Raw genomic sequence first — 25,453 nt, 5'->3', positions numbered from 1 at the left:
CTCACATTCAATCTTCTCCCTGAAATAATAGCTTTCCTAACACAGGTTTTTCTTAACAGCACAAAGGTTTTCTTCTGAGGCAGCTAACATCACCTGCCCCGGCAGAAACATCCCAGGAGAGCAACCCGAGAACCAAAGGCAAGGCCTGATGGATCCTAGCCCCGACGTGTGTTTAGTACAAGGGATCTGAATATGCCCGTTAACATCTTTGCTCCCTTGCCGCTGTCCGGCCAAGACTTTGGAAAAGGTGATTTAGAAGAAATATTTGAACCAAGCAAGATTCTACGGAACATCAAGCCTCATCTGTCATAATTTGGAGAACTTGCTTTATTCTTAAACAAGGAGTGTGAGACTCGCCAAAAAAGATCTACAAGAGAAAACAGGCTTCACAACCTGGCGAAAGAATACAGCAGCAGGGGGAGTCTTTAGCTGTAGCTCCATTGCTTTTCAACCATGACCGTCAAGACAGAACCTGTTTCAGGCAGGAGTGTCCAGGGGCCAATGACTGGTTCTGAGGGGAGGGACACCACCAAGTGTGCTTTTGGATAAGCACGTGCAAAAGGCTGAGCCTTTTAGAACAGCCTTACTGTTGCTGGCTGTTGGCAAGAGGCAGCAAATGACTAACAGGCACATGATCGGTCAAGCCTCAGCCTGGAAATGAGGTGTGAATTAACTTCAGTGTGTTCCCACCGTATGGCTGTGTGAATTCCAATCCCCCCCCTCTCCCATTTGCAGCTCCGAGAGGGGGGCAGCACAGATGACCCTGGTGACCTCAGTTACCTCGTGATCCGGGGTGGGGGGATGCTTTGGCCTCCGTAGAGGATTCCAAAGACACAGGGCCCTCCTATAATCTCTTCTGGTTCTGTAATGCACTGGTCGCAAAAGGCCTTGCCAGGGTAATGGAAGTGAATCCCTGGCAAAGGCAGGGCAAGGGAAAACCAGAAGCAGAGGAGACTGGGGCTCAGGGCTGCAGGAGCCAATCAACTGAAGAGCCAGCCATCTCAAGGCTGGAGGTGCAGACTAAGGCGAGGCTGGGGGCTGGCTCCACTTCCTGACTGAACGTAATGGCTCTTTTTGCAAACAGGGCGCTTACCCGGTCAGTGGTCTCCAGTCCGAGTGGTGGGCCCCGGGGCGGCAGTGCAGAGCTTTCTTCCCCCGTCCTCACCTTAAAAGTTGCTGGGGAGGTGCCACCAATAACCTGACTCCTTTTCGGAGGCCTCGTTCCCCCCCACCCCCACCCCAGCTGCTAGTAAGAGGGAGGTTGGTAGGAGGGCAGGTCAACAGGGGAGACAACGTTTCTCTTTTTAAAATTTCAAGTTTTCCATGATTCGAATAACCCTCAGGTTAAGGGCTACATGCTATTAATGGACAAGCTAAGTAAACTCTTGAGCAGAAAACGCTTTTATTCCAAACGTGGAAAGCCCCAACTTGAGATGAAAGAAACCTCTGATAAAGGCATTAGGTTTGAGGGTTGCCCAGCTCAGCCTTGGTCCAAGGAATTTCCTTTTCTCCAGTTCTGAGGGTAAGGGGAGGTTAGGGCATATGGGAAATCGAACCTGGTGATGCCTTTTGCTCAGAAGCAGTTACGCAGCTATTTCCTTTCAACCGTGCTCTCCCTGCAGCTCCAGCTTTTGTGCCTCCTCCCCGGCCCCTCCAGGTCTGTTCCTGCTACTGTTCCCCAGTCAAGAATCACTTGCCATCCAGCACACCTGGGTCTCTCCCACTGGAGAGAGAAAGAACGGCCTCGGTGGTACTTAGGGCACTTTACTGGGTGTCACAGGGAATTGAATCTTGACCTTCCCCCCCGGGCATAGGGATCAAAGATGGGGACTGAGGGCCTTTCTTGAGGGCCTCAAAACCTCATCCTAGGAACTGGATTGCCCAAGGGGGCCCAGAGTACAGGTCTGATGTCGAAATATTCTGACATGGCAAGCCCTGATCAACTGACCCAATACTTCAGGAAATAGCAGAATCAGCAAGTCATAGCATCAGTGCTCCGTGTCAGCTTCCCCCAGAGCAAAGACTTGAAGTGAAAGAGGGCTAGAGGGTCAAAAGAACACATTTCATAGCTCAATTCAGTCCCTTTCCAATCACTTTTTTCAAAAGATCATTGTAAATATCCCAATATTCAACATAAAGCAAAAACAAAAGCAGAACCAGGCTTCAAAGACAAGGGAGCACTCTTCACAAAGCTCCAGAAGCATTTAGCATCCCAAAAAGTCAGTGTCCTTATTTGACGACGCAGAAAGAAACTCACTTAACATTTTGGAATGCGTTATAATTAGAAGGGCTGAAATTAAATGCTAAATGTGTGTCAACTACTGATGGAAGGAAGTCTTATCACATTTGGCAAAATTGGCTCAAAATGAATAAATTGTAGAAACTACTCTCTTCCTCTGAGAAAATACCTAATTCCTATCACCAGGAATAAGAACCGGAGATCCAACAGGCATTATACAGCCTGTAATTCAGGTATAATGCACAGAATTATACTACAGCTACTTCTGAGTTAACCCCAGACAGCTTAAGGTCTTACAGTTGAATAAAACCACTGCCGTGTCTACTCAATGCAGTTAATAGCTCGGAAACAAAGAAGTAAGAGCTATCACTGGGCAGCCAAGACACCTAAACCAAAGCTTTGGCAGAGAGACCAGTACAGATACAGACCCACAATCAAACAGAAACTTTATTAGTTTCTTCTACAAGAGACAGTGACATCAATCTTTTTAACAGAAATCTCAGGTCATCTGAGAGGTCAAATAGATCCAAGGAAGAAAGATGACAGTTAAACAGTTAAATTAATCAAAAGGCACTACAACACCACCTAAAACCTACTACCGCGGTGGTAGTGGGCTAAGGAAGATTAAGCTACAGCGAAAGAATCTCATGTAAATTGTTATAGATTATATAGTAGGAAGCGAGTTTGCTTTCCAGAAGACTATGGCACAATGATCACTTGGGACCAAGTTGATATTTGGCCAGGAAAAGAAGGTCAGGCCAAATGGAAAGGAACAGGGACAAAGGAGAATCCAAGTGACAGAATCCAAGCAAAGGGTGATGGATCAGGCTTTTTCCTCCCAAGAAGCATTTGTTGCATGGTGGATTGCCTCCCCTCAGGCTCCTGCCCTAGAGCTGCTCCAGCCTTAGAGGGGCTCAGCAACCAGAGCTGGGTTCAGGCTGCCCCAGGCTCATGCTGGAATTTAATACAGACTTTAGAGAACTTGTCACAAGTTCGGGGGTTGGGGGGGGGTGGGCGCTGAAGCATTCACATGCAAAGTAGTCTGAGCTTCCCCAAACACATTCAGACACCCTTACACAACTTTTTCCAAAGTCTGACATCTTGTAGCAGCTGAGCTGTAGTTAAAGCTGCAAGGCTCACAAGATCAAAGAAGCCAGGACGAGACAATACAGGTAGGAAATCCCAGCAGTTAACCTCAATCTTTCTCTAATGTAGGAGAAACACTCATATACCTGATGTGGGATGTAGAAAGCTACACTGTAACAAGCTGGGTTTCTGCTGGATTTTTCATCAAATACCAAAGGAAAATAAGGGGCGGGACTCACTTTATTTTTTAAAAGCCTCGAAACTTATTCTGTTATAAAGGGACATGGCTGAACAGGTAGGAGACAGATTCCCCATTGTGAGTTCTCCTGATGGCTTCTGCAAGGATCATGGAGATGTCGATCACCTAGGAGGGCAAGGCAAGCATCAGGTTAGTATCATACAGACAGAGATGACTGACTGGCCAGTTTGCAGACACTGATGAGCAGCCCGATGAGGGTCCTTCCTCTTAAGACTGCTGCACTGTGCTGTTTCCCCAAGGGAGCCCACAGCCAGCTGCTCTTCATACCCACATTTTAAATATAACCAACCACTTGGGAAAGAGTCAAAATGCTTATGGAGGAAAAACTCTGACTCAGACTCACCAAGATGGTGGTTAAGCTGGCATTTAAAAATTCTTAGGAATGAAAAAAGAATATTTAAGCTGAAAAAGAAATCCTTAAGAATGGCATCAACCCTCCAATTCCACATATTTCTAGTGGATTATATTTCCATATTTCTAATGGAAAGCGAATGGATTACTGTACATATTTTTAATTAAGCAAGGCCTTGTTCTTTTAGTGCAACAGCACTCAAACTTTATTGTCTGACAATTACCTGGGGAAATTAAAGTCCCGGTCCCATGACCTCTGGTTTTGTAGGCCCTGGATAGAGCAAAGGAATCTGCATTTTAACGAGAACCCTAGGTGATTAACTTAGGTGCTTTCCAGAGCACGCTGTGAGAAACACTGAAGTTCTAAGGAGCATACCATCAGTTTAAAGGTTTCACATTATGTTTGCAGGGGCCAATAGTTAAGAGTGATACACACAAACTGTAAAGCATGGACCTGGAAACTTGAGTGTGTATCACAATCACTGGGAGAGCCTGTTAAAATGTAGAATCCTGGGCTCCATCCTCCAGAGATTCTAGGTCTAGCTGTTTGAATTTTTAGACACGTGATCTTTTTCCTTTTGGGTCACAGATCCTGATGACTAAGCCTTGAGAGCAAAGGAGGAAATCTTTAGAACCCACCCAGACACCTAATTCAACACATGTAACCACCTCCTAAATACTCAGTGGAGTCTTGTTTTGCAAGAATCTCAGCCTCACCTGTATTTTGGAGCAATGCTTCATCTTATCCTCCTGAGGTATGGTATTGGTGACAACTACTGCTTCAAAGCATGCATTATTAATGCGAGAAATGGCTGGGCCAGAAAAGATTCCATGAGTCAGGATAGCATAAACCCTGGTGGCTCCAGCTGAGAGAAGTCTAGAGGAAAAAGCAGAGTTGATTAGGAGTAATCTTACTTGTCACTATAAAATCCGAGTTAGGGAAGAAGAATGTCTTAGTCAACCTGGGCTGCCATAACAAAATACCACAGGCTGGATGGCTTAAACAGAATTTTATTTCTCACTTGTTTCTGGAGGTTGGGAAGTCTAAGATCAAGGTGTCAGCAAGGTAGGTTTCATTCTGAGACCTCTTCTCTTGGTTTGTTGGTGGCCACCATCTCGCTATATGCTTCCGTGACCTCTTTGTGTGCATAGACCAAGAGGGGGAATGGGGGGTGGGGTTGGGAGGGAGCTCCCCGGTGTCTCTTCTCATAAGGGCACCAATATCATCATGAGGTCCCCACCCTCATGACCTCACCTAAACCTAATAACCTCCCAAAGGTCCCATCTCCAAACACCATCACACTGGGGGTTAGGGCTGAATTTTAGGGTGATACAATTTAGTCGATAGCAAGGAGAGAGAAACAGACTAAGAACTTATCTGAATAGGTTTGGATTAGTGTAGAAGGACTGTGGCACAGACTGCTATGCTCAACAAAATCTGTCTCTTCTTCCTAGCACACAGCTGGACATTTCCTAGCCTCCCTTGCATAGTTAGGTGTGGCCATGTGACTTAATTCTGGCTATCTAAATGTGGACAGAGGCTTGTAAAATCTCCCATGGATGATCCTCCATGCTCCTTTCCCTTTCTGGCTGGCCAAAATGGAAATGTTAAAGATGCAGCGCCCCAAGACTGAAAGGGGAATACTCGCGTTGGAGCATACCATGAACAAGAAAGAAACTTTACCGTGTTCAGGGAGTTGATCTGTTAAGAGCAATTAGGGTTAACTTACTAACACGATAAGAGGAGTTTTATAAATGTATACTCCAGGATCCAAACCAGGAGAGCACGCAAGTCTTTTTTTTTAAGCATCTATTATATATATATATGCTAGGCACCGTGCAAGGTACGGATACCTGGAGATTTAAAGAACAAATTATGAAAAACAATGCTGTCCATACCGGCTTGGATTATAAGCAGTGGGGAGCCACTTAAGGTTTTAAAGGAGGCATGAGGGGAATCTAGTCTTAGTTTTAGGAAGATAAGCGAGTAGGGTGGCAATGTGAAAGATGGACTGGGGAGGTAAGAGACTGGTGACTGTCAGCAGAGAACAGAGGGACGGCAATTCAGAACGGTGCAGGCAAACGATGAGAAGGAATACGAATGAAGGTAGTAGCAGCGAAAATGAACAGTCAAAAGGTAAGGCCAGGGATTCTAGCTTAGGTAAAATATAAATATGAGAATCTATTTCTGTCTCCTCAGGCATATGGAGTTCTTACCTTAACTTGTTTTAAAAAACTATCAAGGGACATCCCTGGTGGTCCAGTGGTAAAGAATCCCCCTTACAATGCAGGGGACATGGGTTCAACCCCTGGTCAGGGAACTAAGATCCCACATGCCACGGGGCAACTAAGCCCGTGTGCCACAACTACTGAGCTCGCGCACCTCAACTAGAGCCCGCATGCCACAAACTACAGAGCCCACGCGCTCTGGACCCCACGCGCCACAACTAGAGAAGAGAAAACCCGCACGCCACAACTAGAGAGAAGCCCATGCACCACAATGAAGGGCCCGTGCGCTACAACAAAAGATCCCGTGTGCCTCAACGAAGATCTCGCGTGCCGCAACTAAGACCCGACGCAGCCAAAAATAAATAAAATAAATAATAAATAAATCTTTTTTAAAAAACTATCAAAAGTAGAGTACTTAGAGTGATGAGATAATTTTGGAAATACGGTGGTGACAGTTGCATAACGTTGTGAATGCAACTAATGCCACTGAATTGCACACTTAAAAATGGGTAAAACAGCAAATTTCATGTGACATAAACTTTAGCACAATAACAAGGAAAAATAAAACTAAGAAAATCTAGAGAAAAAAATAATACTTATCAATTTACATGCATTGCAATTTTAGCCTAGGGTGACAAAAGAAAGCTAGTTACCATCTCCTCAATTCAGTTCCAAAGAGAATCAGCAGGCTTAGGGCATTCAGAGAGCAGTTAGCTTTTTACTTCTAACCCCCAGCCCCACCACTAGGCACTCACTTGTCAGCTGCGTGGCAGATTGTACCACAGGTGTCAGCCATGTCATCCACGAGGATGGCCACCCGGTCCTTCACATCTCCCACTAGCACCATGCGGTCCACTTCATTAGCTTTCTTCCGTTCTTTGTGAATCAAGGCAAAGTCCACATTCAACCGGTCTGCGATGGAGGTCACTCTGCAACACAGGGTATTCACAGTTAAAACGTGTGCGTGTGCCTGTGTGTGTGTGTGTGTGTGTGTGTGTGTGTGTGTCTTAGGACAAAGAAAGGAACTAAAGGATGGGCTTGTTTTCTGGGGGAGAATACTCCTTGAAACCCAACAGTTCCCAGGGTTGAAAGAAAGCTACCGGAATTGATTGGCATCACAAACTGGGTTTCATAGACTAATGCCTCCATACCCTGAGAGCAGTTTATGAATGTATTAGTCAAACTTAGATTACAATTCATTCTGGGTTACCGTAGGGGAAGACGGACACCCTCACCAGTCCCAGGAGGCGGTATAATGAATGCTAGCGCATGTTCGTTTACTAGACTGGCAGCGAAAGGGGAGAGAGAGATGACTTGGTTAACTAATGCCGGGAGTGTAGATCACCCCAATTTGACATGCGGATGTGGTGAGAAGTGAACCTGAACTTGGTGGGAGAGGAGCGGTACCCAGCCCGTTCCAATGCCCACGCCCTCATCACACTCCCCTCAGTGATCCACCAACTGTCAATGTCAACTGTACCTGGACACCAAGCTTGGGAATTCCTTTAAGGACTGCTAGAAAAAAAGTTTTACCAATTAACTGGGCAAACCAGGCATCTTGCTGTACAGCTCAAAGCACCTCCAGATCAAAACAGAATTCCTTTTTTTAAAATTACAAGGCAATACAAACCAGACTAGAAGGTGGGATAGAAAACAAATCTTTCTGGTGACAAAGTACCATGTAATCACTCAAACAGCAATCCATTCAGTGTATATGACTGTGGTGCCCCAGTGACACGTATGGCCACGCTCCACCATGCCATCCTTCTTATGCGTGAAGAGGCCTGTGCTTTGCGTTTTGTTTTTTAATGTAATACTGATCCAACCAGAGCATTATGTCCTATTTCCCTTGTGACTATGGTCACATATCTCGAGTTTGTGCTGAATAAGGGAGAACCTGTGACCATATAATAAAGGACAAACAAGATTTGGACCACAACCTAGGCAACATTTACACCTGATCTAAACAACCCATACCCTGTGCTCTCCTTTCCTACTGCGTGGGCACATAACAACATGAGTTACCAATCTGGGACTTCCCTGGTGGTCCAGTGGTTAAGACTCTGCGCTCCCAAAGTGGGGAGCACAGGTTCGATCCCTGGTCGGGGAACTAGGATCCCACATGCCGCACGGCGCAGCCAAAAAAAAAAAAAAGTTATCAATCTGCTTGGAAAGATTACTTAGCCAAGGCAAATGCATGATCACTTAGTTCAAGCATCCCAAACCGTCCACACTCAATGGCCAACAAACTCAGTGACTGACAAAGTGTAAAGGGCTCAAAAAAGTCACTCCCTATATCCTTGACGGGAGAACTACGTGCAAGTCACAATCACACAGGAATCTCTACCTAGTCCAAAAGCCCTGCCGAGACAGACGCGATAGCCATTCACTTTGAAAATATTTCATCACAAAAAGAAAATTATAAACAAACAAACAAAATCATTTAGCAATAAACCATCTACTGAAGGCAGTTTTTCTGTACCCAACTTTGGAAAGAAAATCGTGCTTGATTACTTATTTCAAATGTGACTGTTTTCTAAGTCTCTGTGGAAGATGATTTTCACAAGTATGACAAGCACCGTGAGGGGGATGTGTTTTAGGTTCCATCTCTAGTATTACAGATGGTAACTAGCGACAAGGGACTCACAAAGCCATACATCTGGCTGGAGAACAGAACTCAAGCTCTCAGCTTATCAGTTCTGTTGAAGTTCCTGAAATAAAGAGGTTGTTGAGAAACAGCCATTGAAGATTTGAATGGCTGTTGCAAAGATCTGAATTCGTGTTTCCTAATCATCTGTGTTTTGTAGCTCTTCATTCTATTTCCACAACAAGAAGAACATGTGTCACGCTTTTGAATGCATTACTAACGAGTGAGCCGCTAAAGAAATGAAAAGCTCTTAGTCTGCACCACGTGAGCTGAAGCCCTGCAACTGGCAATCCCTGGCAATCAGTTTGTTTAGAATGGTCAGAGCTTGGCTTAAATAAAATCACCACACTTTCTTTTCCTTCCTGATTAATATTTTAATCTAAAGGATCAAAACGGTTTAACCAAGCGTTTGGAGGTATGTAAAAGCTTACTTGTTCACTATTATCATGGGCTTCGATAGCAGGTGCCATTCATTAGAAAACCAAATTCCTCCCCCTCCTGATGGGTCACAGCGCTGTTGCTAGCCCTGCAGCGCTGAGTCACTGTTGGGTTATGGTCAAGCCCACGATGCCAGACTATTTCGTGCACCTCTGCTGTCTTTCAGGTAGTGACTCAGGCCAGTAGAAGAGGAGTGAGTAAAACCATATCCAGCCCATGCCCTAGCTACCGGCACATCCAAGTACTTAAAAACTGTCACTTCTCAACATCTTGTAATAACCTATAATAGAAAAGAATCTGAAAAAGACTATATATATATATATATATATATATACATACGTATATATATATATACATATACATATATATATATGTATATACATATATGTATGTGTATATATATATAGTCTTTTTCAGATCACTTTGCTGTACCCCTGATGCTAACACAACATAGTAAATCAACTATACTTCAAGAAGAGAAAAACTCACTTCAGCAGAGAAACATCGTTTTCTGACACAACTGTCTGAAAGCTTTTCCCCAGTACGTTGGGAATAACATGACTTTCAACCATACCTCTTAGCTCCCCCAGCATCGGGTGAGACAATCGTGCAGTTCCTCCATTCCGAGATGTTCTCCCTTATCCACTTGAGGACAGCTGGCTCTGCATACAAATTGTCCACTGGGATATCAAAAAAGCCCTATAGAAAGAAAGAAGCTGGGTCAGTTTTGCTTGTTTCCCTTCTCTTCCATTTACAAATAATGAACACAAAGAGAATAGTAACTTGCCCACAGAATACTTTACTGCAACATTCAAACTGATCAGAAGGCATGCCCGGCATGGCAGACTGTAAAAGCAGCCTCCTCGAATCTGGGCTGTGCAAGAGAGCCCAGCCACGACGGGCAAAGCCAGGCCTCGGCTACACCACAACTGACCACAGGCACATGAGCGAGCTCTTGGGAAAAACGGCCAAGTCCAGCCAAGACCAGAACTACCCAGCCAGCGTGCAGACCCACGAGGCAATAAATGCTTACTACCTTATGCCACTAAATGTTGGGCTGGTTTGTTAAGGAGCAAAAACTAACTGGTAAACCAGTTAGAGATGCTATGGTATATAAACTTAATGGAAGCCATTTACAATAAATGGTCACAGTAACTAGAAGTCAGGAGATCTGCGTTCTAACACTAGTTGCTACAGATTAGTTGTATTTCACAACCAATCTGTTCCTCTTCTATGAAATGGGTATAATCACCTGTCCTATATCTCACTGAATTCCCAGAAGCCTCCAATGATAATGATTTCAAAGTCTCTTTAAAAAGTATAAACTATAAGGTGGTATTCTGCTCCCCTAACTCTGTTTAGGATAGAAAGTAGGTTCCAATATCTATGGCTCTAAGTTTAATGATGACAATAACAGCTCCCATTTATTTCGTATCTTTCATGAGCCAGGCGTTATACTATGAATTTAATATCTTATTTGATACTCACAATAACAAAGCAGTGTGTGTTCAGAGAAGTTAAATAACCTGCCCAAGGTTACAAAGCTAGTTAGTGTCAGAGCCAGTATGCAAACTGTCAGAGCCAGTGTTCAAACTAAGTCTGATGCCAAAGCCTACATGCTTCCCAGAATCCCAGACGGCCTCCCTGTGCAACCACCCCACGTGACTAAGATCATGATCTATGCTTAAGGGGAGGATGTTGAAAATGTCATCAATGTCTAGTTTATTTGAGCTGTACTTGGGCAGTTTTTGCTTCCCTACGGTTTTCAGCATTCAGTCCTCTCCTACCCCCTTTCTAATCCCTAATAATCCCTAAGCTAATACTCAGCTTCCACTGATACCTGAATTTGAGAAGCATGCAGGTCCATGGTGATAATATGATCCGCGCCTGCTACAGAGAGCATATTTGCGACAAGCTTGGCTGAGATTGGAGCCCGGCTCTAAATGGAGGGGAGGAAAGAAAAAAAAAAAAAGCCAATTTGAGAAACAATTCATCTGCTCAAGAAGCACTGATTTACTGTGCACCTACTGTGTTTAAGGTATTGTGCTACCAGGAAATTCATAAAAAGTGACATAGCCACTGACTTTGAGTAGATCACAATCTGGCACAAATATGAAGTGGATTATCATTTTTCCAAATCAAGATACATATTTCAGCAAAGAAAATACCTTCCCTACCTTTCTTTTTCTTCATGTACATATTTTCTGCCTATTCAAGTGTTTCCAATGCTCCATTATTTAAATTAGGCAGACTTTACAAATCTTTTTTGAAAGAATTTTATTAAAATCTCTTTTAACACATACATACTCAAACCTGTGTAACATCTAACGTATCAACATTTAAAGACACATCACAGGATGGAAATTATAGTTTTATTTTATAAATTACACCACTCCCTTACTCATCCGGAGGCCAACGTTCCAGTAACCTCAACCCCCTTTAATAACAGGTAAACACACCTGGCTGTACCATAAAATAGCAAGGCCCATGTCCTTTACTCTACTCTGTAGGAGCACTGTATTTTACTGAAATAAAAATATCTGGCCTTCTCCCAGGCATTGTATGTAAAATTTGGGCATCAATTACAACAGACCTGCAAAGTTTTACATATATGCTTTATCCTCTAATACTCCAAATAAGGTGAGATGTGTGTGTGTGTGTGTGTGTGTGTGTGTGTGTGTGTGTGCGCGCGTGTGTAATGAGACCAAGTATTCATGTAACTGACTTCAAGTTATATGAAGAGGTCACAACTAGAACCAAGAGGGTCCCAGAGGAGTTACCATAGTTTAAAAAAATATTCTACTCCATGGGAGCTGGTGCTTAGTCTTGCTGATACAATGAAAAAATAGCAGTGAGTTAGCCAAGAGTCACATACATATGACTGGAATAAAACAGACAGACTGCAAATGTGTTGCTTTATACAAACCAATCACGCCAATTGTTTTGAAAATCAGGTAATGCCTAAGATAAAAAAAATAATATCCTCTAAATATACATTTGATAATTAAGGAAGTTTTTTGACTTTGGGCAAGTGCTCCTGCTTCCCCTGATTTTAAAAAAAGAATTAAAGAAAAAAACAGAGATTCCGCTCCTACCTTATCCTTCTTATCCTGCCGGGCATAAGGGAAGCATGGGATGACTGCAGTAACCCGACTGGCTGAAGCAATCTTGCAGGCATTAATCATGATCAAAAGTTCCATTAGATTGTCGTTGATTTCACCGCAGCCACTCTGAACAATGTAGACATCCTCTCCACGCACACTTTCGCCAATTTCCACACTACAGGAAAAGGAAGGACAACAAAAACAATAGATTTTAAAGCACTATACTGTACATCTACAGACAGTAAGGTCTAAAAAACACAGCTTCCCCACTAGTATGCTATGAGTGGGTTACAGCTGCATGTGGACTTGATCCCCTCAGACTTCAGGAGATTCCCCAGAGGAGTCCCTCTAACAGAAACAGCTTACTGCCTCAGTTTACTCCAGTGTACTATACAGATATTACCTGCTTTTATAGGTGACATGACATGAAAAAGATTGGCTAAGGCACTTAGAAGTAACTGGACTATAATTTCAGTAGGCAGGCTGTATCTCATTTCATATATATATATATATATTTTTTTTTTTTTGCTGTGTTGGGTCTTCGTTTCTGTGCGAGGGCTTTCTCTAGTTGCGGCAAGTGGGGGCCACTCTTCATCACGGTGCGCGGGGCTCTCACTATCTTGGCCTCTCCCGCTGCGGAGCACAGGCTCCAGACGCGCAGGCTCAGTTGTCGTGGCTCACGGGCCCAATCGCTCCACGGCATGTGGGATCTTCCCAGACCAGGGCTCGAACCCGTGTCCCCTGCACTGGCAGGCAGACTCTCAACCACTGCGCCACCAGGGAAGCCCTCATTTCATATATTGAATGCAAATCTGATATAGCATCTATGACCGTCACAATCCATATATAACAAAAGAAGTAGAAAGCTCATACAAGGAATGAATCACTACCATTCTATAATGATGCCTTCTACAGAAGATAGTACTACATCTACCACTTTGGCAGTTCACTGAACAAATATTAAATGTTCATCGCCAATCACTTTGCTTGGTGCCAGGGACATGATGGAGAACAGATGTGGTCCCTGCCTTCATTCTATGCTAACTGTACTCTGGTCCAATTAGTAATTCTTATTTTAAAAAATTCCACAGGAAGTTACTCTAATTATGGAGTAAGGCTATATTTTACCATAAAATGAAAGTTTTAATATTCATACTTGGATCCTTACCAAGAATAACTTATTAAAAAATAATAACCTCAGTGACACCTCAAAGCAACACCATTTCCCCAATTAATCCTCTAGGTGAGGTGGGGGGTGTATGTGGGTGTACGGGCATGCATGCGTGTGTAGCGTGTGTAGGCAAGTAGACCAGAACAGTTGATAACCTGTACTGATGAAGAGAAAAACTTCTTCAACAGGAAGTAATTCCATTGCCAGAAGCTGATATAAGAGCTAATTATTATTTAAAATTTATTCCTTTCCAATCCAAGTAACAATTGTTACTTAGTTCCCCGACTAGGGATTGAACCCATGCCCTCGGCAGTGAAAGCACCGAGTCTCCAATCCCAGGATCCTACTTTTTAAAAAATGGGGTTAGCTTATATTTTAAAGCAAGAAAAATAAAAGCAAATGGAAAAAATCAAACCAGAAACCAATTAGAACAGGGAAGTTGAGATTCCTGGCAGCCAGAACAAAGAGGAAAACACATTTGTTCGGGATGTTTGGAGGTAAACCTTCAGGCACTGAAAAATGGGCGGGCGTCCCTGGTGGCGCAGTGGTTGAGAATCTGCCTGCCAATGCAGGGGACACGGGTTCGAGCCCTGGTCTGGGAAGATCCCACATGCCGCAGAGCAACTGGGCCCACAACTACTGAGCCTGTGCGTCTGGAGCCTGTGCTCCGCAACAAGAGAGGCCGCGACAGTGAGAGGCCTGCGCACCACGATGAAGAGTGGCCCCCGCTCGCCGCGACTAGAGAAAGCCCTCGCGCAGAAACGAAGACCCAACACAGACAAAAATAAATTAATTAATTAATTAGTTTAATAAATAAATAAATAAATTTTTTAAAAAAATGGGCAAAATAAACCCAAAGTAAGCAGAAGAAAATATAAACATAAGAGCAAAAACCAATGAAGTTAAAGACAGTAAAACAATACAGAAAAACCACTGAAACAAAAAGCTAGCTCTTGGGGCCTCCCCTCGTGGTCCAGCGGTTAAGAATATGCCTTCCAACGCAGGGGAAGCGGGTTCGATCCCTGGTCAGGGAACTAAGATCCCACATGCTGCGGGGCAACTAAGCCCGTGCACTCTAGAGCCTGCGTGCCACAACTAGAGAGCCCGCGCGCACCACAACTACTGAGCCCTTGCACTCTGAAGCCCACGCACCACAACTAGAGAGAAGCCCGTGTGCCGCAATGAAGAGCCCATGCACTGCAACGAAAGATCTCGCATGCTGCAATGAAGATCCCACATGCTGCAACTAAGGCCCAATGCAGCCAAATAAATAAATAAATTCTGAGAGGGACTTCCCTGGTGGCGCAGTGGTTAAGAATCCGCCTGCCAATGCAGGGGACACGGGTTCGAGCCCTGGTCCGGGAAGATCCCACATGCCGCAGAGCAACTAAGCCCGTGCACCACAACTACCGAGCCTGCGCTCTAGAGCCTGCAAGCCACAACTACTGAGCCCACGTGCCACAACTACTGAAGCCTGCACGCCTAGAGCCCGTGCTCCGCAACAAAAGAAGCCACCGCAATGAGAAGCCCGCGACGAGTAGCCCCCGCTCACTGCAATGAGAAGCCCGCAACGAGTAGCCCCCGCTCACCGCAACTAGAGAAAGCCCGCGTGCAGCAACGAAGACCCAATGCAGCCAAATAAATAAATAAATACATTAAAAAAAAAAATCAACCAATTGCACTGTATGGACCTTATTTGCATACCAATTCAAGCAAATTGTTTAAAAAACCCACATTTATGAGACAAATGTGAATACTGGCTAATTATTTGATATTAAGAGATTACCGTTGATTTGTTTCAGGCAAGAAAATGGTATTGTGGTTAATGAAATATATATGGGTGATATGATATAATACCAAGGTTTGCTTCAAAATAATCCAGTTGCGGGGGGGGGGGGGCGGGGGGAGGGGGAATAATAAATGAAACAAGATTAGCCGTGAATTGATAACTGCTGAACTGGGTGATGGGTGCATGGCAGGGAAATCATTTACTATTCTCTCTACTTCTGTATATGTTTGAAATGTTTTATAACAGGAAGAATGAATGAATGAATACCACTCAGGATTAGGCTGCCTCTTGCATCTGCTCACTTATGAACCTTCTGCAGGCCTGCTATTGTGAAAATTTAGAAGACTGAGGTTTATCGTACCTCACAAAGTAACTCACCTCACACTACAGGTAAGTGGGTCCAACGTGTTTCTTCAAAAGGTTTTGACAGATCTGCTCATACCCTTTTACAGATACCCAGCTGACAGATATTTAATTTTGGGTGGAAGTACAACTTGATGGGTCCACCAGGATGCAATGGCTACAAAGAATTTTACGGCGGGATCCTGAAATAGTGATGCTGAGCAACATGATGAACCGAACAGCAATTTTGTGGACCCCAAGACACAGCTGAACAGACATCTATTAATCACCAAGATCAGCCTTAGGAAACAAGTGAGTCTGTCAGCAATGTCAACTATGCTAATGCCAAAATTGCTTTCTGGAGACATTGTTTTAAATTCAAATGGACAGGCACGAGAGGGCCAGGGAGGGCTTCCTGGAAGAGCAACTTGCATGCTATCCAAAGTGTAGGCCCTAGAGCGTCACTGTCCAATAAGGGAGTCAGTGGCCTCAAGTGGTTGTTGAGCACTTGAAATGCAGCTAGCGTGACTGAGGGGGTGAACTGAGATGCGCAGTAAGTGTGAAATACCACACCTTACCGTGACGCTGGTATAAACAAAATAAAAAAGATATCGATTTTTTTATATTGATTACATGTTAAATTTTTTAAAAAACCACTCAAATGGACAGGACTAAATAACACCTTGTGGAGGTGAGCCTGCTCTGCAAGTTCCCCACTGTGGTGGGCCCGAACAAGAGGCTGCAGGAGTTTCCAGGGACTTCCAGATCTCCTTTACTAACGCTGCCTGCCCTTTGAGAGGTTCCAGGCTGAGTCTCTTCTGTGTTTTTTGTTTTTGTTTTGTTTTTTAATAAATTTATTTATTTTATTTATTTATTTTTGGCTGTGTTGAGTCTTCATCGCTGCGCACGAGCTTTCTTTTTAGTCGCAGTGAGCGAAGCTACGCTTCATTGCGGTGCTCAGGCCTCTCACTGCGGTGACTTCTCTTGTTGCGGAGCACAGGCTCTAAGAGCGCGGGCTTTAGTAGTTGTGGCACGTGGGCTCAGTAGTTGTGGCTTGCGGGCTCTAGAGCGCAGGCTCAGTAATTGTGGCACACGGGCCTAGTTGCTCCACGCATGTGGGATCTTCCCGGACCAGGGCTCGAACCCGTGTCCCCTGCATTGGCAGGCGGATTCTCAACCACTGCGCCACCAGGGAAGCCCCCTTCTGTGTTTTATGGCGCACAACTCTAGGGCCCTGACTGAGTACTCCAAATATCCAGCAACTTCAAAACTGAAGAAATTTTATTTTATTTTTCAAGAAAATTTTATTTTATTTTATTTTATTTTATTTTTCACTCCCTGCCCACCCCCCGCCACCTCACCTCCTTGACCAAGCTCTCCACTTCTCTGGGGGAGAACGAAAGTCAGGCATATTGATTGCCAATAAAAAGCCAATCGTGCCCTCTACACCTGGTGTGGGAAACCTATGGCTCTTGTCCCAGTCAAGAACACAGAATATCATCTGTGCTCCAGACATTCACTCACCAGTCAGACTGTTTGATTAGGAGCCAGGGAAGAGCAGTTTGATAATTGATCCAAGACAGTATAAGGGATGGGCTAATTATCTACTCTAAAGCTGTCTTATTATCAAGTAAGACCAGAAAACAACATATTTAAGACCATGGGGGCTTATCTCTTTTTACAAATGCCTCAACTACCAAAGTCAATATAAAAAATATTCACAAAATTGCTTACATTGTTCATTCTGTTACTCGGTATCATTATTTAAGGATCCCACCCATAAAATTCATAGAATTTTGTGCCTGGAAGTATCTAAAGAGTTTTATGAAAATGAAAACTACATAATCCATTGCATATGCCTTTATCCCTTTGGCTGCCGGGAAGCCAAGGGATACACTTAAAGTAACACTAAATCAACTTCAGTAATCACTTTATGCCAAATTCTTGGCACAATTACTATAGTCCTTTGTTCCAACAGGCTTCTGGTGTATCTACTTAAACTTTTTGTACCTGTGACTATCATGAAACACTTTAAATCGTTTCTTGAAAGCAGGTAAGGTATTAATTACAAAATTAAATTTTCACTGCCAACTTAAACATCAGAGAGCATTTGCTAAATACATAACTTTAGTAGAAGTGATTTTTTTAAAAAGTATATTCTAACATCACATAAGGTTTGAAAAGTAATTCTTAAAAAAAGTCACCAGCTCACCACCTAACAATCACCAGTACCATTTTTGTATTATATCACCTAATAAGCAACCAACAGTGCAGCCGTTTCCCAAAGCCACACTTAGGACTAGCACATACCCTCAAGCACAGAAGGATGTTATGACCAGACATGCATCTAATAACTTAAAAAAGTTATTTAACTATATTAAAAATAAAGTGGTACACATAAACTAGGACACTGCCTTGTTTTACTGTACATAATTCTAATCTCACTAATCAAGACCAATCTTTCCCTCCAGTTAGTACTACGACGTACAGACTTGCATAAAGCCTTTAAAAAAGCCCATGAAGTACACTTTAGATTATACAGCTCGGTCAATAAACAGTTCAGTGAATCCAAAAAAAACCTTAATATTATTCTTATGGTTTCCTCTAAGAGATGATAAGTTAGGCAGTGATGGATGGTAGAAGAATTGATGGTGTGCCTGAAACCTGTTTGCTCTTAATATCATCTACCACCGCAACGAAGAGTAGCGCCAGCCAGCACGCAGCAACGAAGACCCAACACAGCCATAAATACATAAATAAATAAATATATATATATATTAAAAAAAATCATCTACCAGGTGGAAAGACCTGGTTTAGCAATTGAAAGGGTAACAATCCTTGTTCTTTCCCTCTAGCTAATGGTATGTCCTCCAAATGGCTTTGGGCCAATGATTCTCCCAGCTGTTCTGGGCAGGCCAGATGACTGGCTATGTCCATCCAGTGAGAAAAACTGGCTTCTCCTTTACCCTTTCCTTTAGCATCAGACATAATTGCATCTGACAAGCACAAAGTGTTAAACATAAAAAGGAAATAAACTGAATCTAAAAGTGCCTTTTGATTGGTGGTATTCTTAAGAAAATCTCAAGAATTTAGATGGATGTTGGCACATGCAAAATACATGGGATTAACTAACAAAGGTTATAGTTCTTAGGAAAATCCTAGGCAACCAAGGTTAAAGTCATCCCCCTCTCAGCCTATCCAGAGTAACCAAATAAACCAAAGTTATTTAACAATATTGAAGAGAATTGAGTCCAAAAATTTAGTACATATAACAAGAAAGAAACAGACTCACAGATATAGAGAACAAACCAGAGGTTACCAGTGGGGAGAGGGAAGGGGGAAGGGGAAGATAAGGGTAGGGGATTTAAGAGGTACAAACTACCGTGTATAAAATAAATAAGTTATAAGGATATGTTGTACAACACAGGGAGTATAGCCAATATTTTATAATAACTATAAACGGAATATAACCTTTAAAAATTGTGAACCACTTTGTTGTACACATGAAACTTATATAATATTGTACATCAACTATACCTCAATAAAAAAAAAATTTAGTACATTCAGAAGTTTCAAAAGCCAGATGAATACTGTAACAGCAAAAAATTTAAAGAAGATACTCAGAGTTGGGCAAGTTACTTAACCTCTGAATCTTAGTTCCTTCATCCATAAAATGGGGATAGTAAGAGTAACCCCTCAGAGCAGTGTTGAGGGGATTAAATATTAGATGTGTATAAAGTGCACAGCATAGGAACTAGCACATTTTAAGCATTCACTATTTATTAATTATTATTAATATCATCATTGCTGATAGCAGAACTCGTTCAACTTTTCTTGAAAGCAAATTTGGCAATAAGTATTAAAAAGCCTGAGAGGGACTTCCCTGGTGGCACAGGGGTTAAGAATCCGCCTGCCAATGCAGGGGACACGGGTTCGAGCCCTGGTCCAGGAAGATCCCACATGCCGCAGAGCAACTAAGCCCGTGCACCACAACACCGAGCCTGCGCTCTAGAGCCCGTGAGCCACAACTACTGAGCCCACGTGCCACAACTACTGAAGCCCGCACGCCTAGAGCACGTGCTCCGCAACAAGAGAAGCCACCGCAGTGAGAAGCCCGTGCACTGCAACGAGTAGCCCCCGCTCACCGCAACTAGAGAAAGCCCACACGCAGCAAGGAAGACCCAACTCAGCCAAAAATTTAAAAAAAAAAAAAAAAAAAAGCCTGAGAAGTGGTGTATACCCTTTAACCTAGTAATTCCCCTTCTAGATATTTAACCTAAGGGAATAATCAGAAACAGTCAAAAGATTTACATTCAAGAGTTTTCATATAAAAGAATCAGATCAAAACTTTTAAATATCTAATAGAGACTTGGTTATCTAAAATTATAGTAAAACCATGACAAGACTATACAGCTATTTAAAACCATGTAGACTAGATATTAAGAGGAGAAACTACTCAAAATATATTGCTGAGTGAAGAAAGCTATAAACAACCTATCTTACTTTTTTGAAAAAGTACATAAAAACAAACATCTGGAAGTTCATAAATCAAAATGTTAAGTTTATCTTGGGTGGTGGAATTATTGGGGATGTCTTTTCTCCCCTCTGTCCTCTTCTATATTTTCCACATTTTCTGCAGTACCATCACCACCCCTTACCAACACTGTGAATTTGTTAGACAATTTTCTAAGAACTTTACTCCTATCTCATTTAATTGTCACAATAGACTCTGGGTAGATACTACTTTAGAGATGAGATTACTGAGGCAAAGAAAGGCTTAGGATTCAAAACCAGCTTCTCTGATTCCAGAGCCTGAGCCTTTAACCTCTCATAGCTATTTGTGTGTGTCATACACCCACATATATGCATGTATGTTTCCTCAAAAACAGGACAGCAGGGGCTTCCCTGGTGGCACAGTGGTTAAGAATCTGCCTGCCGGGCTTCCCTGGTGGCGCAGTGGTTGAGAATCTGCCTGCCAATGCAGGGGACACGGGTTCGAGCCCTGGTCTGGGAATATCCCACATGCCGCGGAGCAACTGGGCCCGTGAGCCACAACTACTGAGCCTGCGCGTCTGGAGCCTGTGCTCCACAACAAGAGAGGCCTCGATAGTGAGAGGCCCGCGCACCGCGATGAAGAGTGGCCCCCGCTTGCCACAACTAGAGGAAGCCCTTGCACAGAAACGAAGACCCAACACAGCCATAAATAAATAAATAAATAAATAAATAAATAATTTTTTTAAAAAAGTACTTATAAAAAAAAAAAAAAGAATCTGCCTGCCAATGCAGGGGACACGGGTTCGAGCCCTGGTCCGAGCCCTGGTCCAAGCCCTGGTCCGGGAAGATCCCACATGCCTCAGAGCAACTGAGCCCGTGCGCCACAACTACTGAGCCTGTGCTCTAGAGCCTGCGAGCCACAACTACTGAAGCCTGCGCGCCTAGACCCTGTGCTCTGCAACAAGAGAAGCCACCGCAATGAGAAGCCCTCGCACCGCAACGAAGAGTAGCCCCCGCTGGCGGCAACTAGAGAAAGCCTGCGCACAGCAAAGGAAGACCCAACGCAGCCAATAAATACATAAATTAATTAATTAAATCTATCTATATATATATAAAAACAAAAACCAAAAAACTGGACAGCAAAGGATGATCCTGACTTCAGAAGAAAGCTACTCAAGAGAGCATCAACCCCTGAGATCCTGCCAAATTGCTGCAAAACCGTCTCATTTGAGGATGGGCTCTGCAGTTCCCCATCTGATGACCCAAAGCACCCACTGAGCTGCCCTGTCCATGACCTTTAGATCCCAAGAGTCACACAGGGCAGCAGTTACCACTTATGCAGTGCAGAAAAGCCAAAGGTTGGGGGAGGGAGGTGAGGGAAAGCTCCATAAGCAACATATTCGATTATGTTCAATGAAGATTTCAGAACATCTAAGGAACCAAAAAGCTAATGATTAAGCCAGAAACAAGGCAACCTAACCAGTCAGCAATTTTCCACATTGGGCTTAAGCTTATCCAATGTCTCCAAGCATGTTACTGTCCAGTTGTTTAAAAATGAATTCAGCCTTTTATCTCAGGGAAGTAGATTGGGACTCCTGCTAAATTCAGATAAGTCAATCAGTAGAACACTAAACTGTTCTCCCCCTCCCCACTCCCAATATAGCCTCAGGTCCTGATGTGTTGCACTAGGCAGAGGGTCCACAAAGAAAAAAAAGTCTTTGTATTTTTTCATGAAGCACAGGAAAAGGACTTAATAGTCACAGTTCTCTAAGGGGAACCAAAAAAACCTCTAAATGAAAATCATTCTTGCCCCCTAGCTGTAGTGCCACTTGCAAAGTCTGGTCCTGTTTTGTTTTATTACAGCCCATGAGTCATAATGCTGTGGTTAAAGCTAAAGACAGCAGCTCGGCTAGCCTTTCCACTAAGGTACTGCCTGGTTACAGATGGCATCAGTGTTTTCACTATCATTTGCATCACAACCAATGGTACAATGATCAAGCATCCAGAAGGAAGCTGTCCACTACAGATGAATGCTTTTATCAGCAGGGTCTACAAAGGATAGGGGGAGTTACACTTTGGTAAACAGTTTAAAGAAAGAAAAAAGGGAACAAAAGCATTTAGGAAAAAATGTTCAAAGCAATCTTCACTAATTTAACTGATTCATTAGGTTTGGTGTAAACTTCCCCTTAGAGGACTGACTGTAAGACTGTGGGCACTGCTCTGATTTGATCAACAGGGTACCAACGAAACACAAAAAAACACCTAACAGAACCAGAAGATGCTATGTTTAGGTGGAAGGGGTATTGAAAGGATCAGGTGACCAATCTATCTCTAAGATGGCCCCAAGGTGCAGGAGCACGGTGGAAGTGGGGGGAAGGTGCAAATTTAATTAGCAAAGCAATGAAAACAATTCATTGCAATGCTCTATGCATTCCCGGCCTTCCACTCCATGACCTTTTCTCGATTACCTTAATATTCAGGGATAAAACTGTCTCCTAAATCCCCCGCACAACGTTAGAAGTGGGCAAGTTCAGGATAGACTTTGGTACTGAAAAATATGCTTTTGTACTGTCTGTACCAGTAGCTACACTTGGGAAGGTCAAGGATTCCAGAATTAAGGTTCCCTAAGATTTTCTGGATGGCTCAAACTGAGATGCTGGCAATCAGGATGAAGTTAATGCATCATTTTATCCGAGCGACTAGATTTAACTTAAGTATGGCTCCGAGTCTAAAGATGTGAAAAGCCAGCGCTTGCCAATCGAAGGGAAGTCCTCAGTATTAATTTTGGCGCCCTCAGTACATAATGTCAAATTCCCTCAACAGGAAATCCGACCGACACCGTTTCGAATTGAAAAGCTACTTCTTAGACTCTAGGAGAAGCACTACGAGGGCTCAGTACGCAGTAGGATCTCCCAGGCAAGCTGGTCTAAGAGCTGAAGAGAACCCGATCTGGTCTGGATGGCTCAAAAGCGAAGCGACAAAGCCACGTGTCCCCACTGCCGAGCCTAGGCGTCTTTTCCCTCTAGCCGCTCTAGGCAGCCACCATCCCCGCGTTGGGTCCTCCAGCCCTTGCCTTCAAACCCAGTAGCTTCGCCTCCTGCTCCATCTTGACTCCACCCAACCGCACGGTGAGAATGAACGTGACCCTCCCGCGAGAGGTAAGATAACGGAAACAGCCCGTGGGGCACGCTTGCCACAGAGCTGCCCCTTATGCCCCCAAAGCCGGCCCTTCGGAACTCACGCGGTGGCCCCATCCCCCTACCCTCTGCTGCCCAAGTGTCGCCTGGCCGCCCCGGCAGGTGAGGCCGATCGGGGTCCCAACTTCATCCTCACCAGGTCTCCTGATTGCTGAATTTCTTAGTCACCACCTTGCCCAGCTCCAGGCCCAGGCGGTCGGCAATCTTCTGGGATAGGTCCTGGTGGGAGCTGCCGCTGAAGATTTTGATATTCGGCATCTTGGCCAACTACCCTAGGCACTCTTTGCTTAGTGATCGCTGCTGCTGCCGAGACCCGAACCGAGTCGGCCCAGAGACTCAGTACTAAGCACTTCGCATTGCTACTCCGCCATCTTACATGCCCGCCGGCGCGCGGCTCTAGATTGCCCAGCGCGGGTAGGCGGAGTCAGCGGGGAAATTTACACCCCGCCCTTTCCGATTAGCTGAGCGCCGGCGAGGGGCGGGTGCTTGTTGTAGTTCCGCCTACCCCCGGCTGTCTCAGGGATTGACTGGAGGCCCTGAAGGGGGCGAGGCTAAGGAATCGCCCCGCCCCCTGTAGCGAGGCAGTCTGAGAGGGCTGACTAAAAAACGCTGAGATACCCGCGCTTGGCTGGGGGTGGAGGGATGCTGGTGACGCGTAGGGCCAGATCTTTCCCGCAAGTCACGCTTTTTTTTTTTTTTTTTCTTCAGCACCTGAAAGCAAGCCTGGCTCTGGTTTACAGTTTCTTTTAAAAATATCTGTTTATCAGGATGGCAGCCACAGTTCGTCTGAATGAAGGGGAGATTTCTGAACGTGATTGAGTTTGCATGTTTCTGAACATGATTTTTATCTTTTTGTAAGGATGGGGCTGAATTAAAGCACGTTTGCATCACAGACAGACGCCCATAGCACAGGCTCATCCAAAGGGCAAACAAGCAATTTCAGTGCCGCCTTTGCCTGGCAGACAAGTCCCAAGGGGAAAGTGACTGAGGGCAGGCTACCTGAGTCATCCAGGGACACTGCAAGAGAAGTCTCATTTTGTTTTCAGCGCTGGGACCAAGTACGTTCAAACAAGTGATGAAGTATGGATTTTCCACAATATCTGGGCAATAAAGGTCTGATTTATCTGACCCTTGGAAAAGAGAGAAAATTCAGAATACTTATGGGACTTCAGATAAAGAACCCCGGAGGAATCAGAAAACCTGGTTTTGGGTCCTGTCTGCCTCATGTTATCCTCAGCATCATATTCTGCGTGTTGCTCATGTGTCCTTTTACACCACTATTTTATTATTTTTATGATGATAACTGCTAATTGGACCAAAGAGGGCCTTTATTCTCACCACATTTTCATTAAGCATATTCCAACCATGGGTTAGAAGTAAGAGAAAAATCATACAATTTTAGAATCATACAATTTTAGTTCTGAGTGCCATAATGCTCATAACTACAAGCTGTAAAAATAAAAGGGACTTCAAAAATCATCTAGTCTACTGGCTTCATTTTACATATGGTTGAAACTGAGACCAGAGATGGGAAGGAATTTGTCCAAGTGGCAAAGGCAGAAAATATTTAAAGCAGCATCCTAGCTTTCCCTTCCTGCCATTTTCAGCAGTGTCCGCAGAGGACCTCTCCTTCTGACCTTTTGTCATAATTTTACGACTTCAGAAATGTAACATAGGCCCAGGTGTATAGGAATACTTGAAGAAGGAAGTAGACTGCAAGGCAAAATATTAGTAGCCTTCCATCACATTTCATTCGTCAAATATTTACTGAGTGCTTCATTGCATACAAGGCAGTACACTAGGCACTGAGGGGACTATAAAGTATTTGCCTCCAAGGAATTTGTTCTTTCAATATTTATTGAAATATTTATTGAATACTTCTAATGCACCGGGCCATGTTCTGGGCACTGAGACTACAGCAGTAAACAATCAGAAACCCCTGCTCTCATAGAGTTTATATTCTCAAACCATAAACATGTAAATGAAGAAATTGTATAATATATCAAGTGGTGATAAGCGATGTGGAGAAAAATCAAGCAAGGAAGTAGGAAAATGCGCCGTGATGGTGGTGGAGGGGAGGAGGAGTCTAATTTTAAGTAGGGTAGTC

General features: G+C 43.8%; 1 protein-coding gene across 1 annotated transcript; it reads right to left on the bottom strand.

The window, feature by feature from the left end:
* Positions 1-3,547: 3,547 nt before the first annotated feature.
* PRPS1 (phosphoribosyl pyrophosphate synthetase 1) lies at positions 3,548-23,746 on the bottom strand. The gene is made up of 7 exons (XM_068533872.1): positions 23,483-23,746; positions 12,345-12,528; positions 11,090-11,188; positions 9,824-9,948; positions 6,920-7,093; positions 4,653-4,812; positions 3,548-3,689 (listed from the first exon to the last, which is right to left on the bottom strand). Exons 1-7 carry the CDS (start codon positions 23,602-23,604, stop codon positions 3,597-3,599), a joined length of 957 nt encoding a protein of 318 aa, XP_068389973.1. The 5' UTR covers positions 23,605-23,746; the 3' UTR covers positions 3,548-3,596.
* Positions 23,747-25,453: the final 1,707 nt, after the last annotated feature.

The sequence above is a fragment of the Eschrichtius robustus genome, chromosome X (assembly GCF_028021215.1).
Source record: "Eschrichtius robustus isolate mEscRob2 chromosome X, mEscRob2.pri, whole genome shotgun sequence".
Taxonomy (NCBI): Eukaryota; Metazoa; Chordata; class Mammalia; order Artiodactyla; family Eschrichtiidae; genus Eschrichtius; species Eschrichtius robustus.
The sequence above is the reverse complement of the archived record's forward strand: the minus strand, read 5'-3'. Positions and strand labels throughout refer to the sequence as shown.

Coding starts and splice junctions, on each gene's coding strand:
- PRPS1 (XM_068533872.1), bottom strand. CDS start 23,604: ATGCCGAATATCAAAATCTTCAGCGGCAGCTCCCACCAGGACCTATCC. Junction 12,529..23,482: donor TTCAGCAATCAGGAGACCTG/GTGAGGATGAAG, acceptor CTTTTCCTGTAG/TGTGGAAATTGGCGAAAGTG. Junction 3,690..4,652: donor AGCATTGCTCCAAAATACAG/GTGAGGCTGAGA, acceptor TTGCCCTCCTAG/GTGATCGACATCTCCATGAT.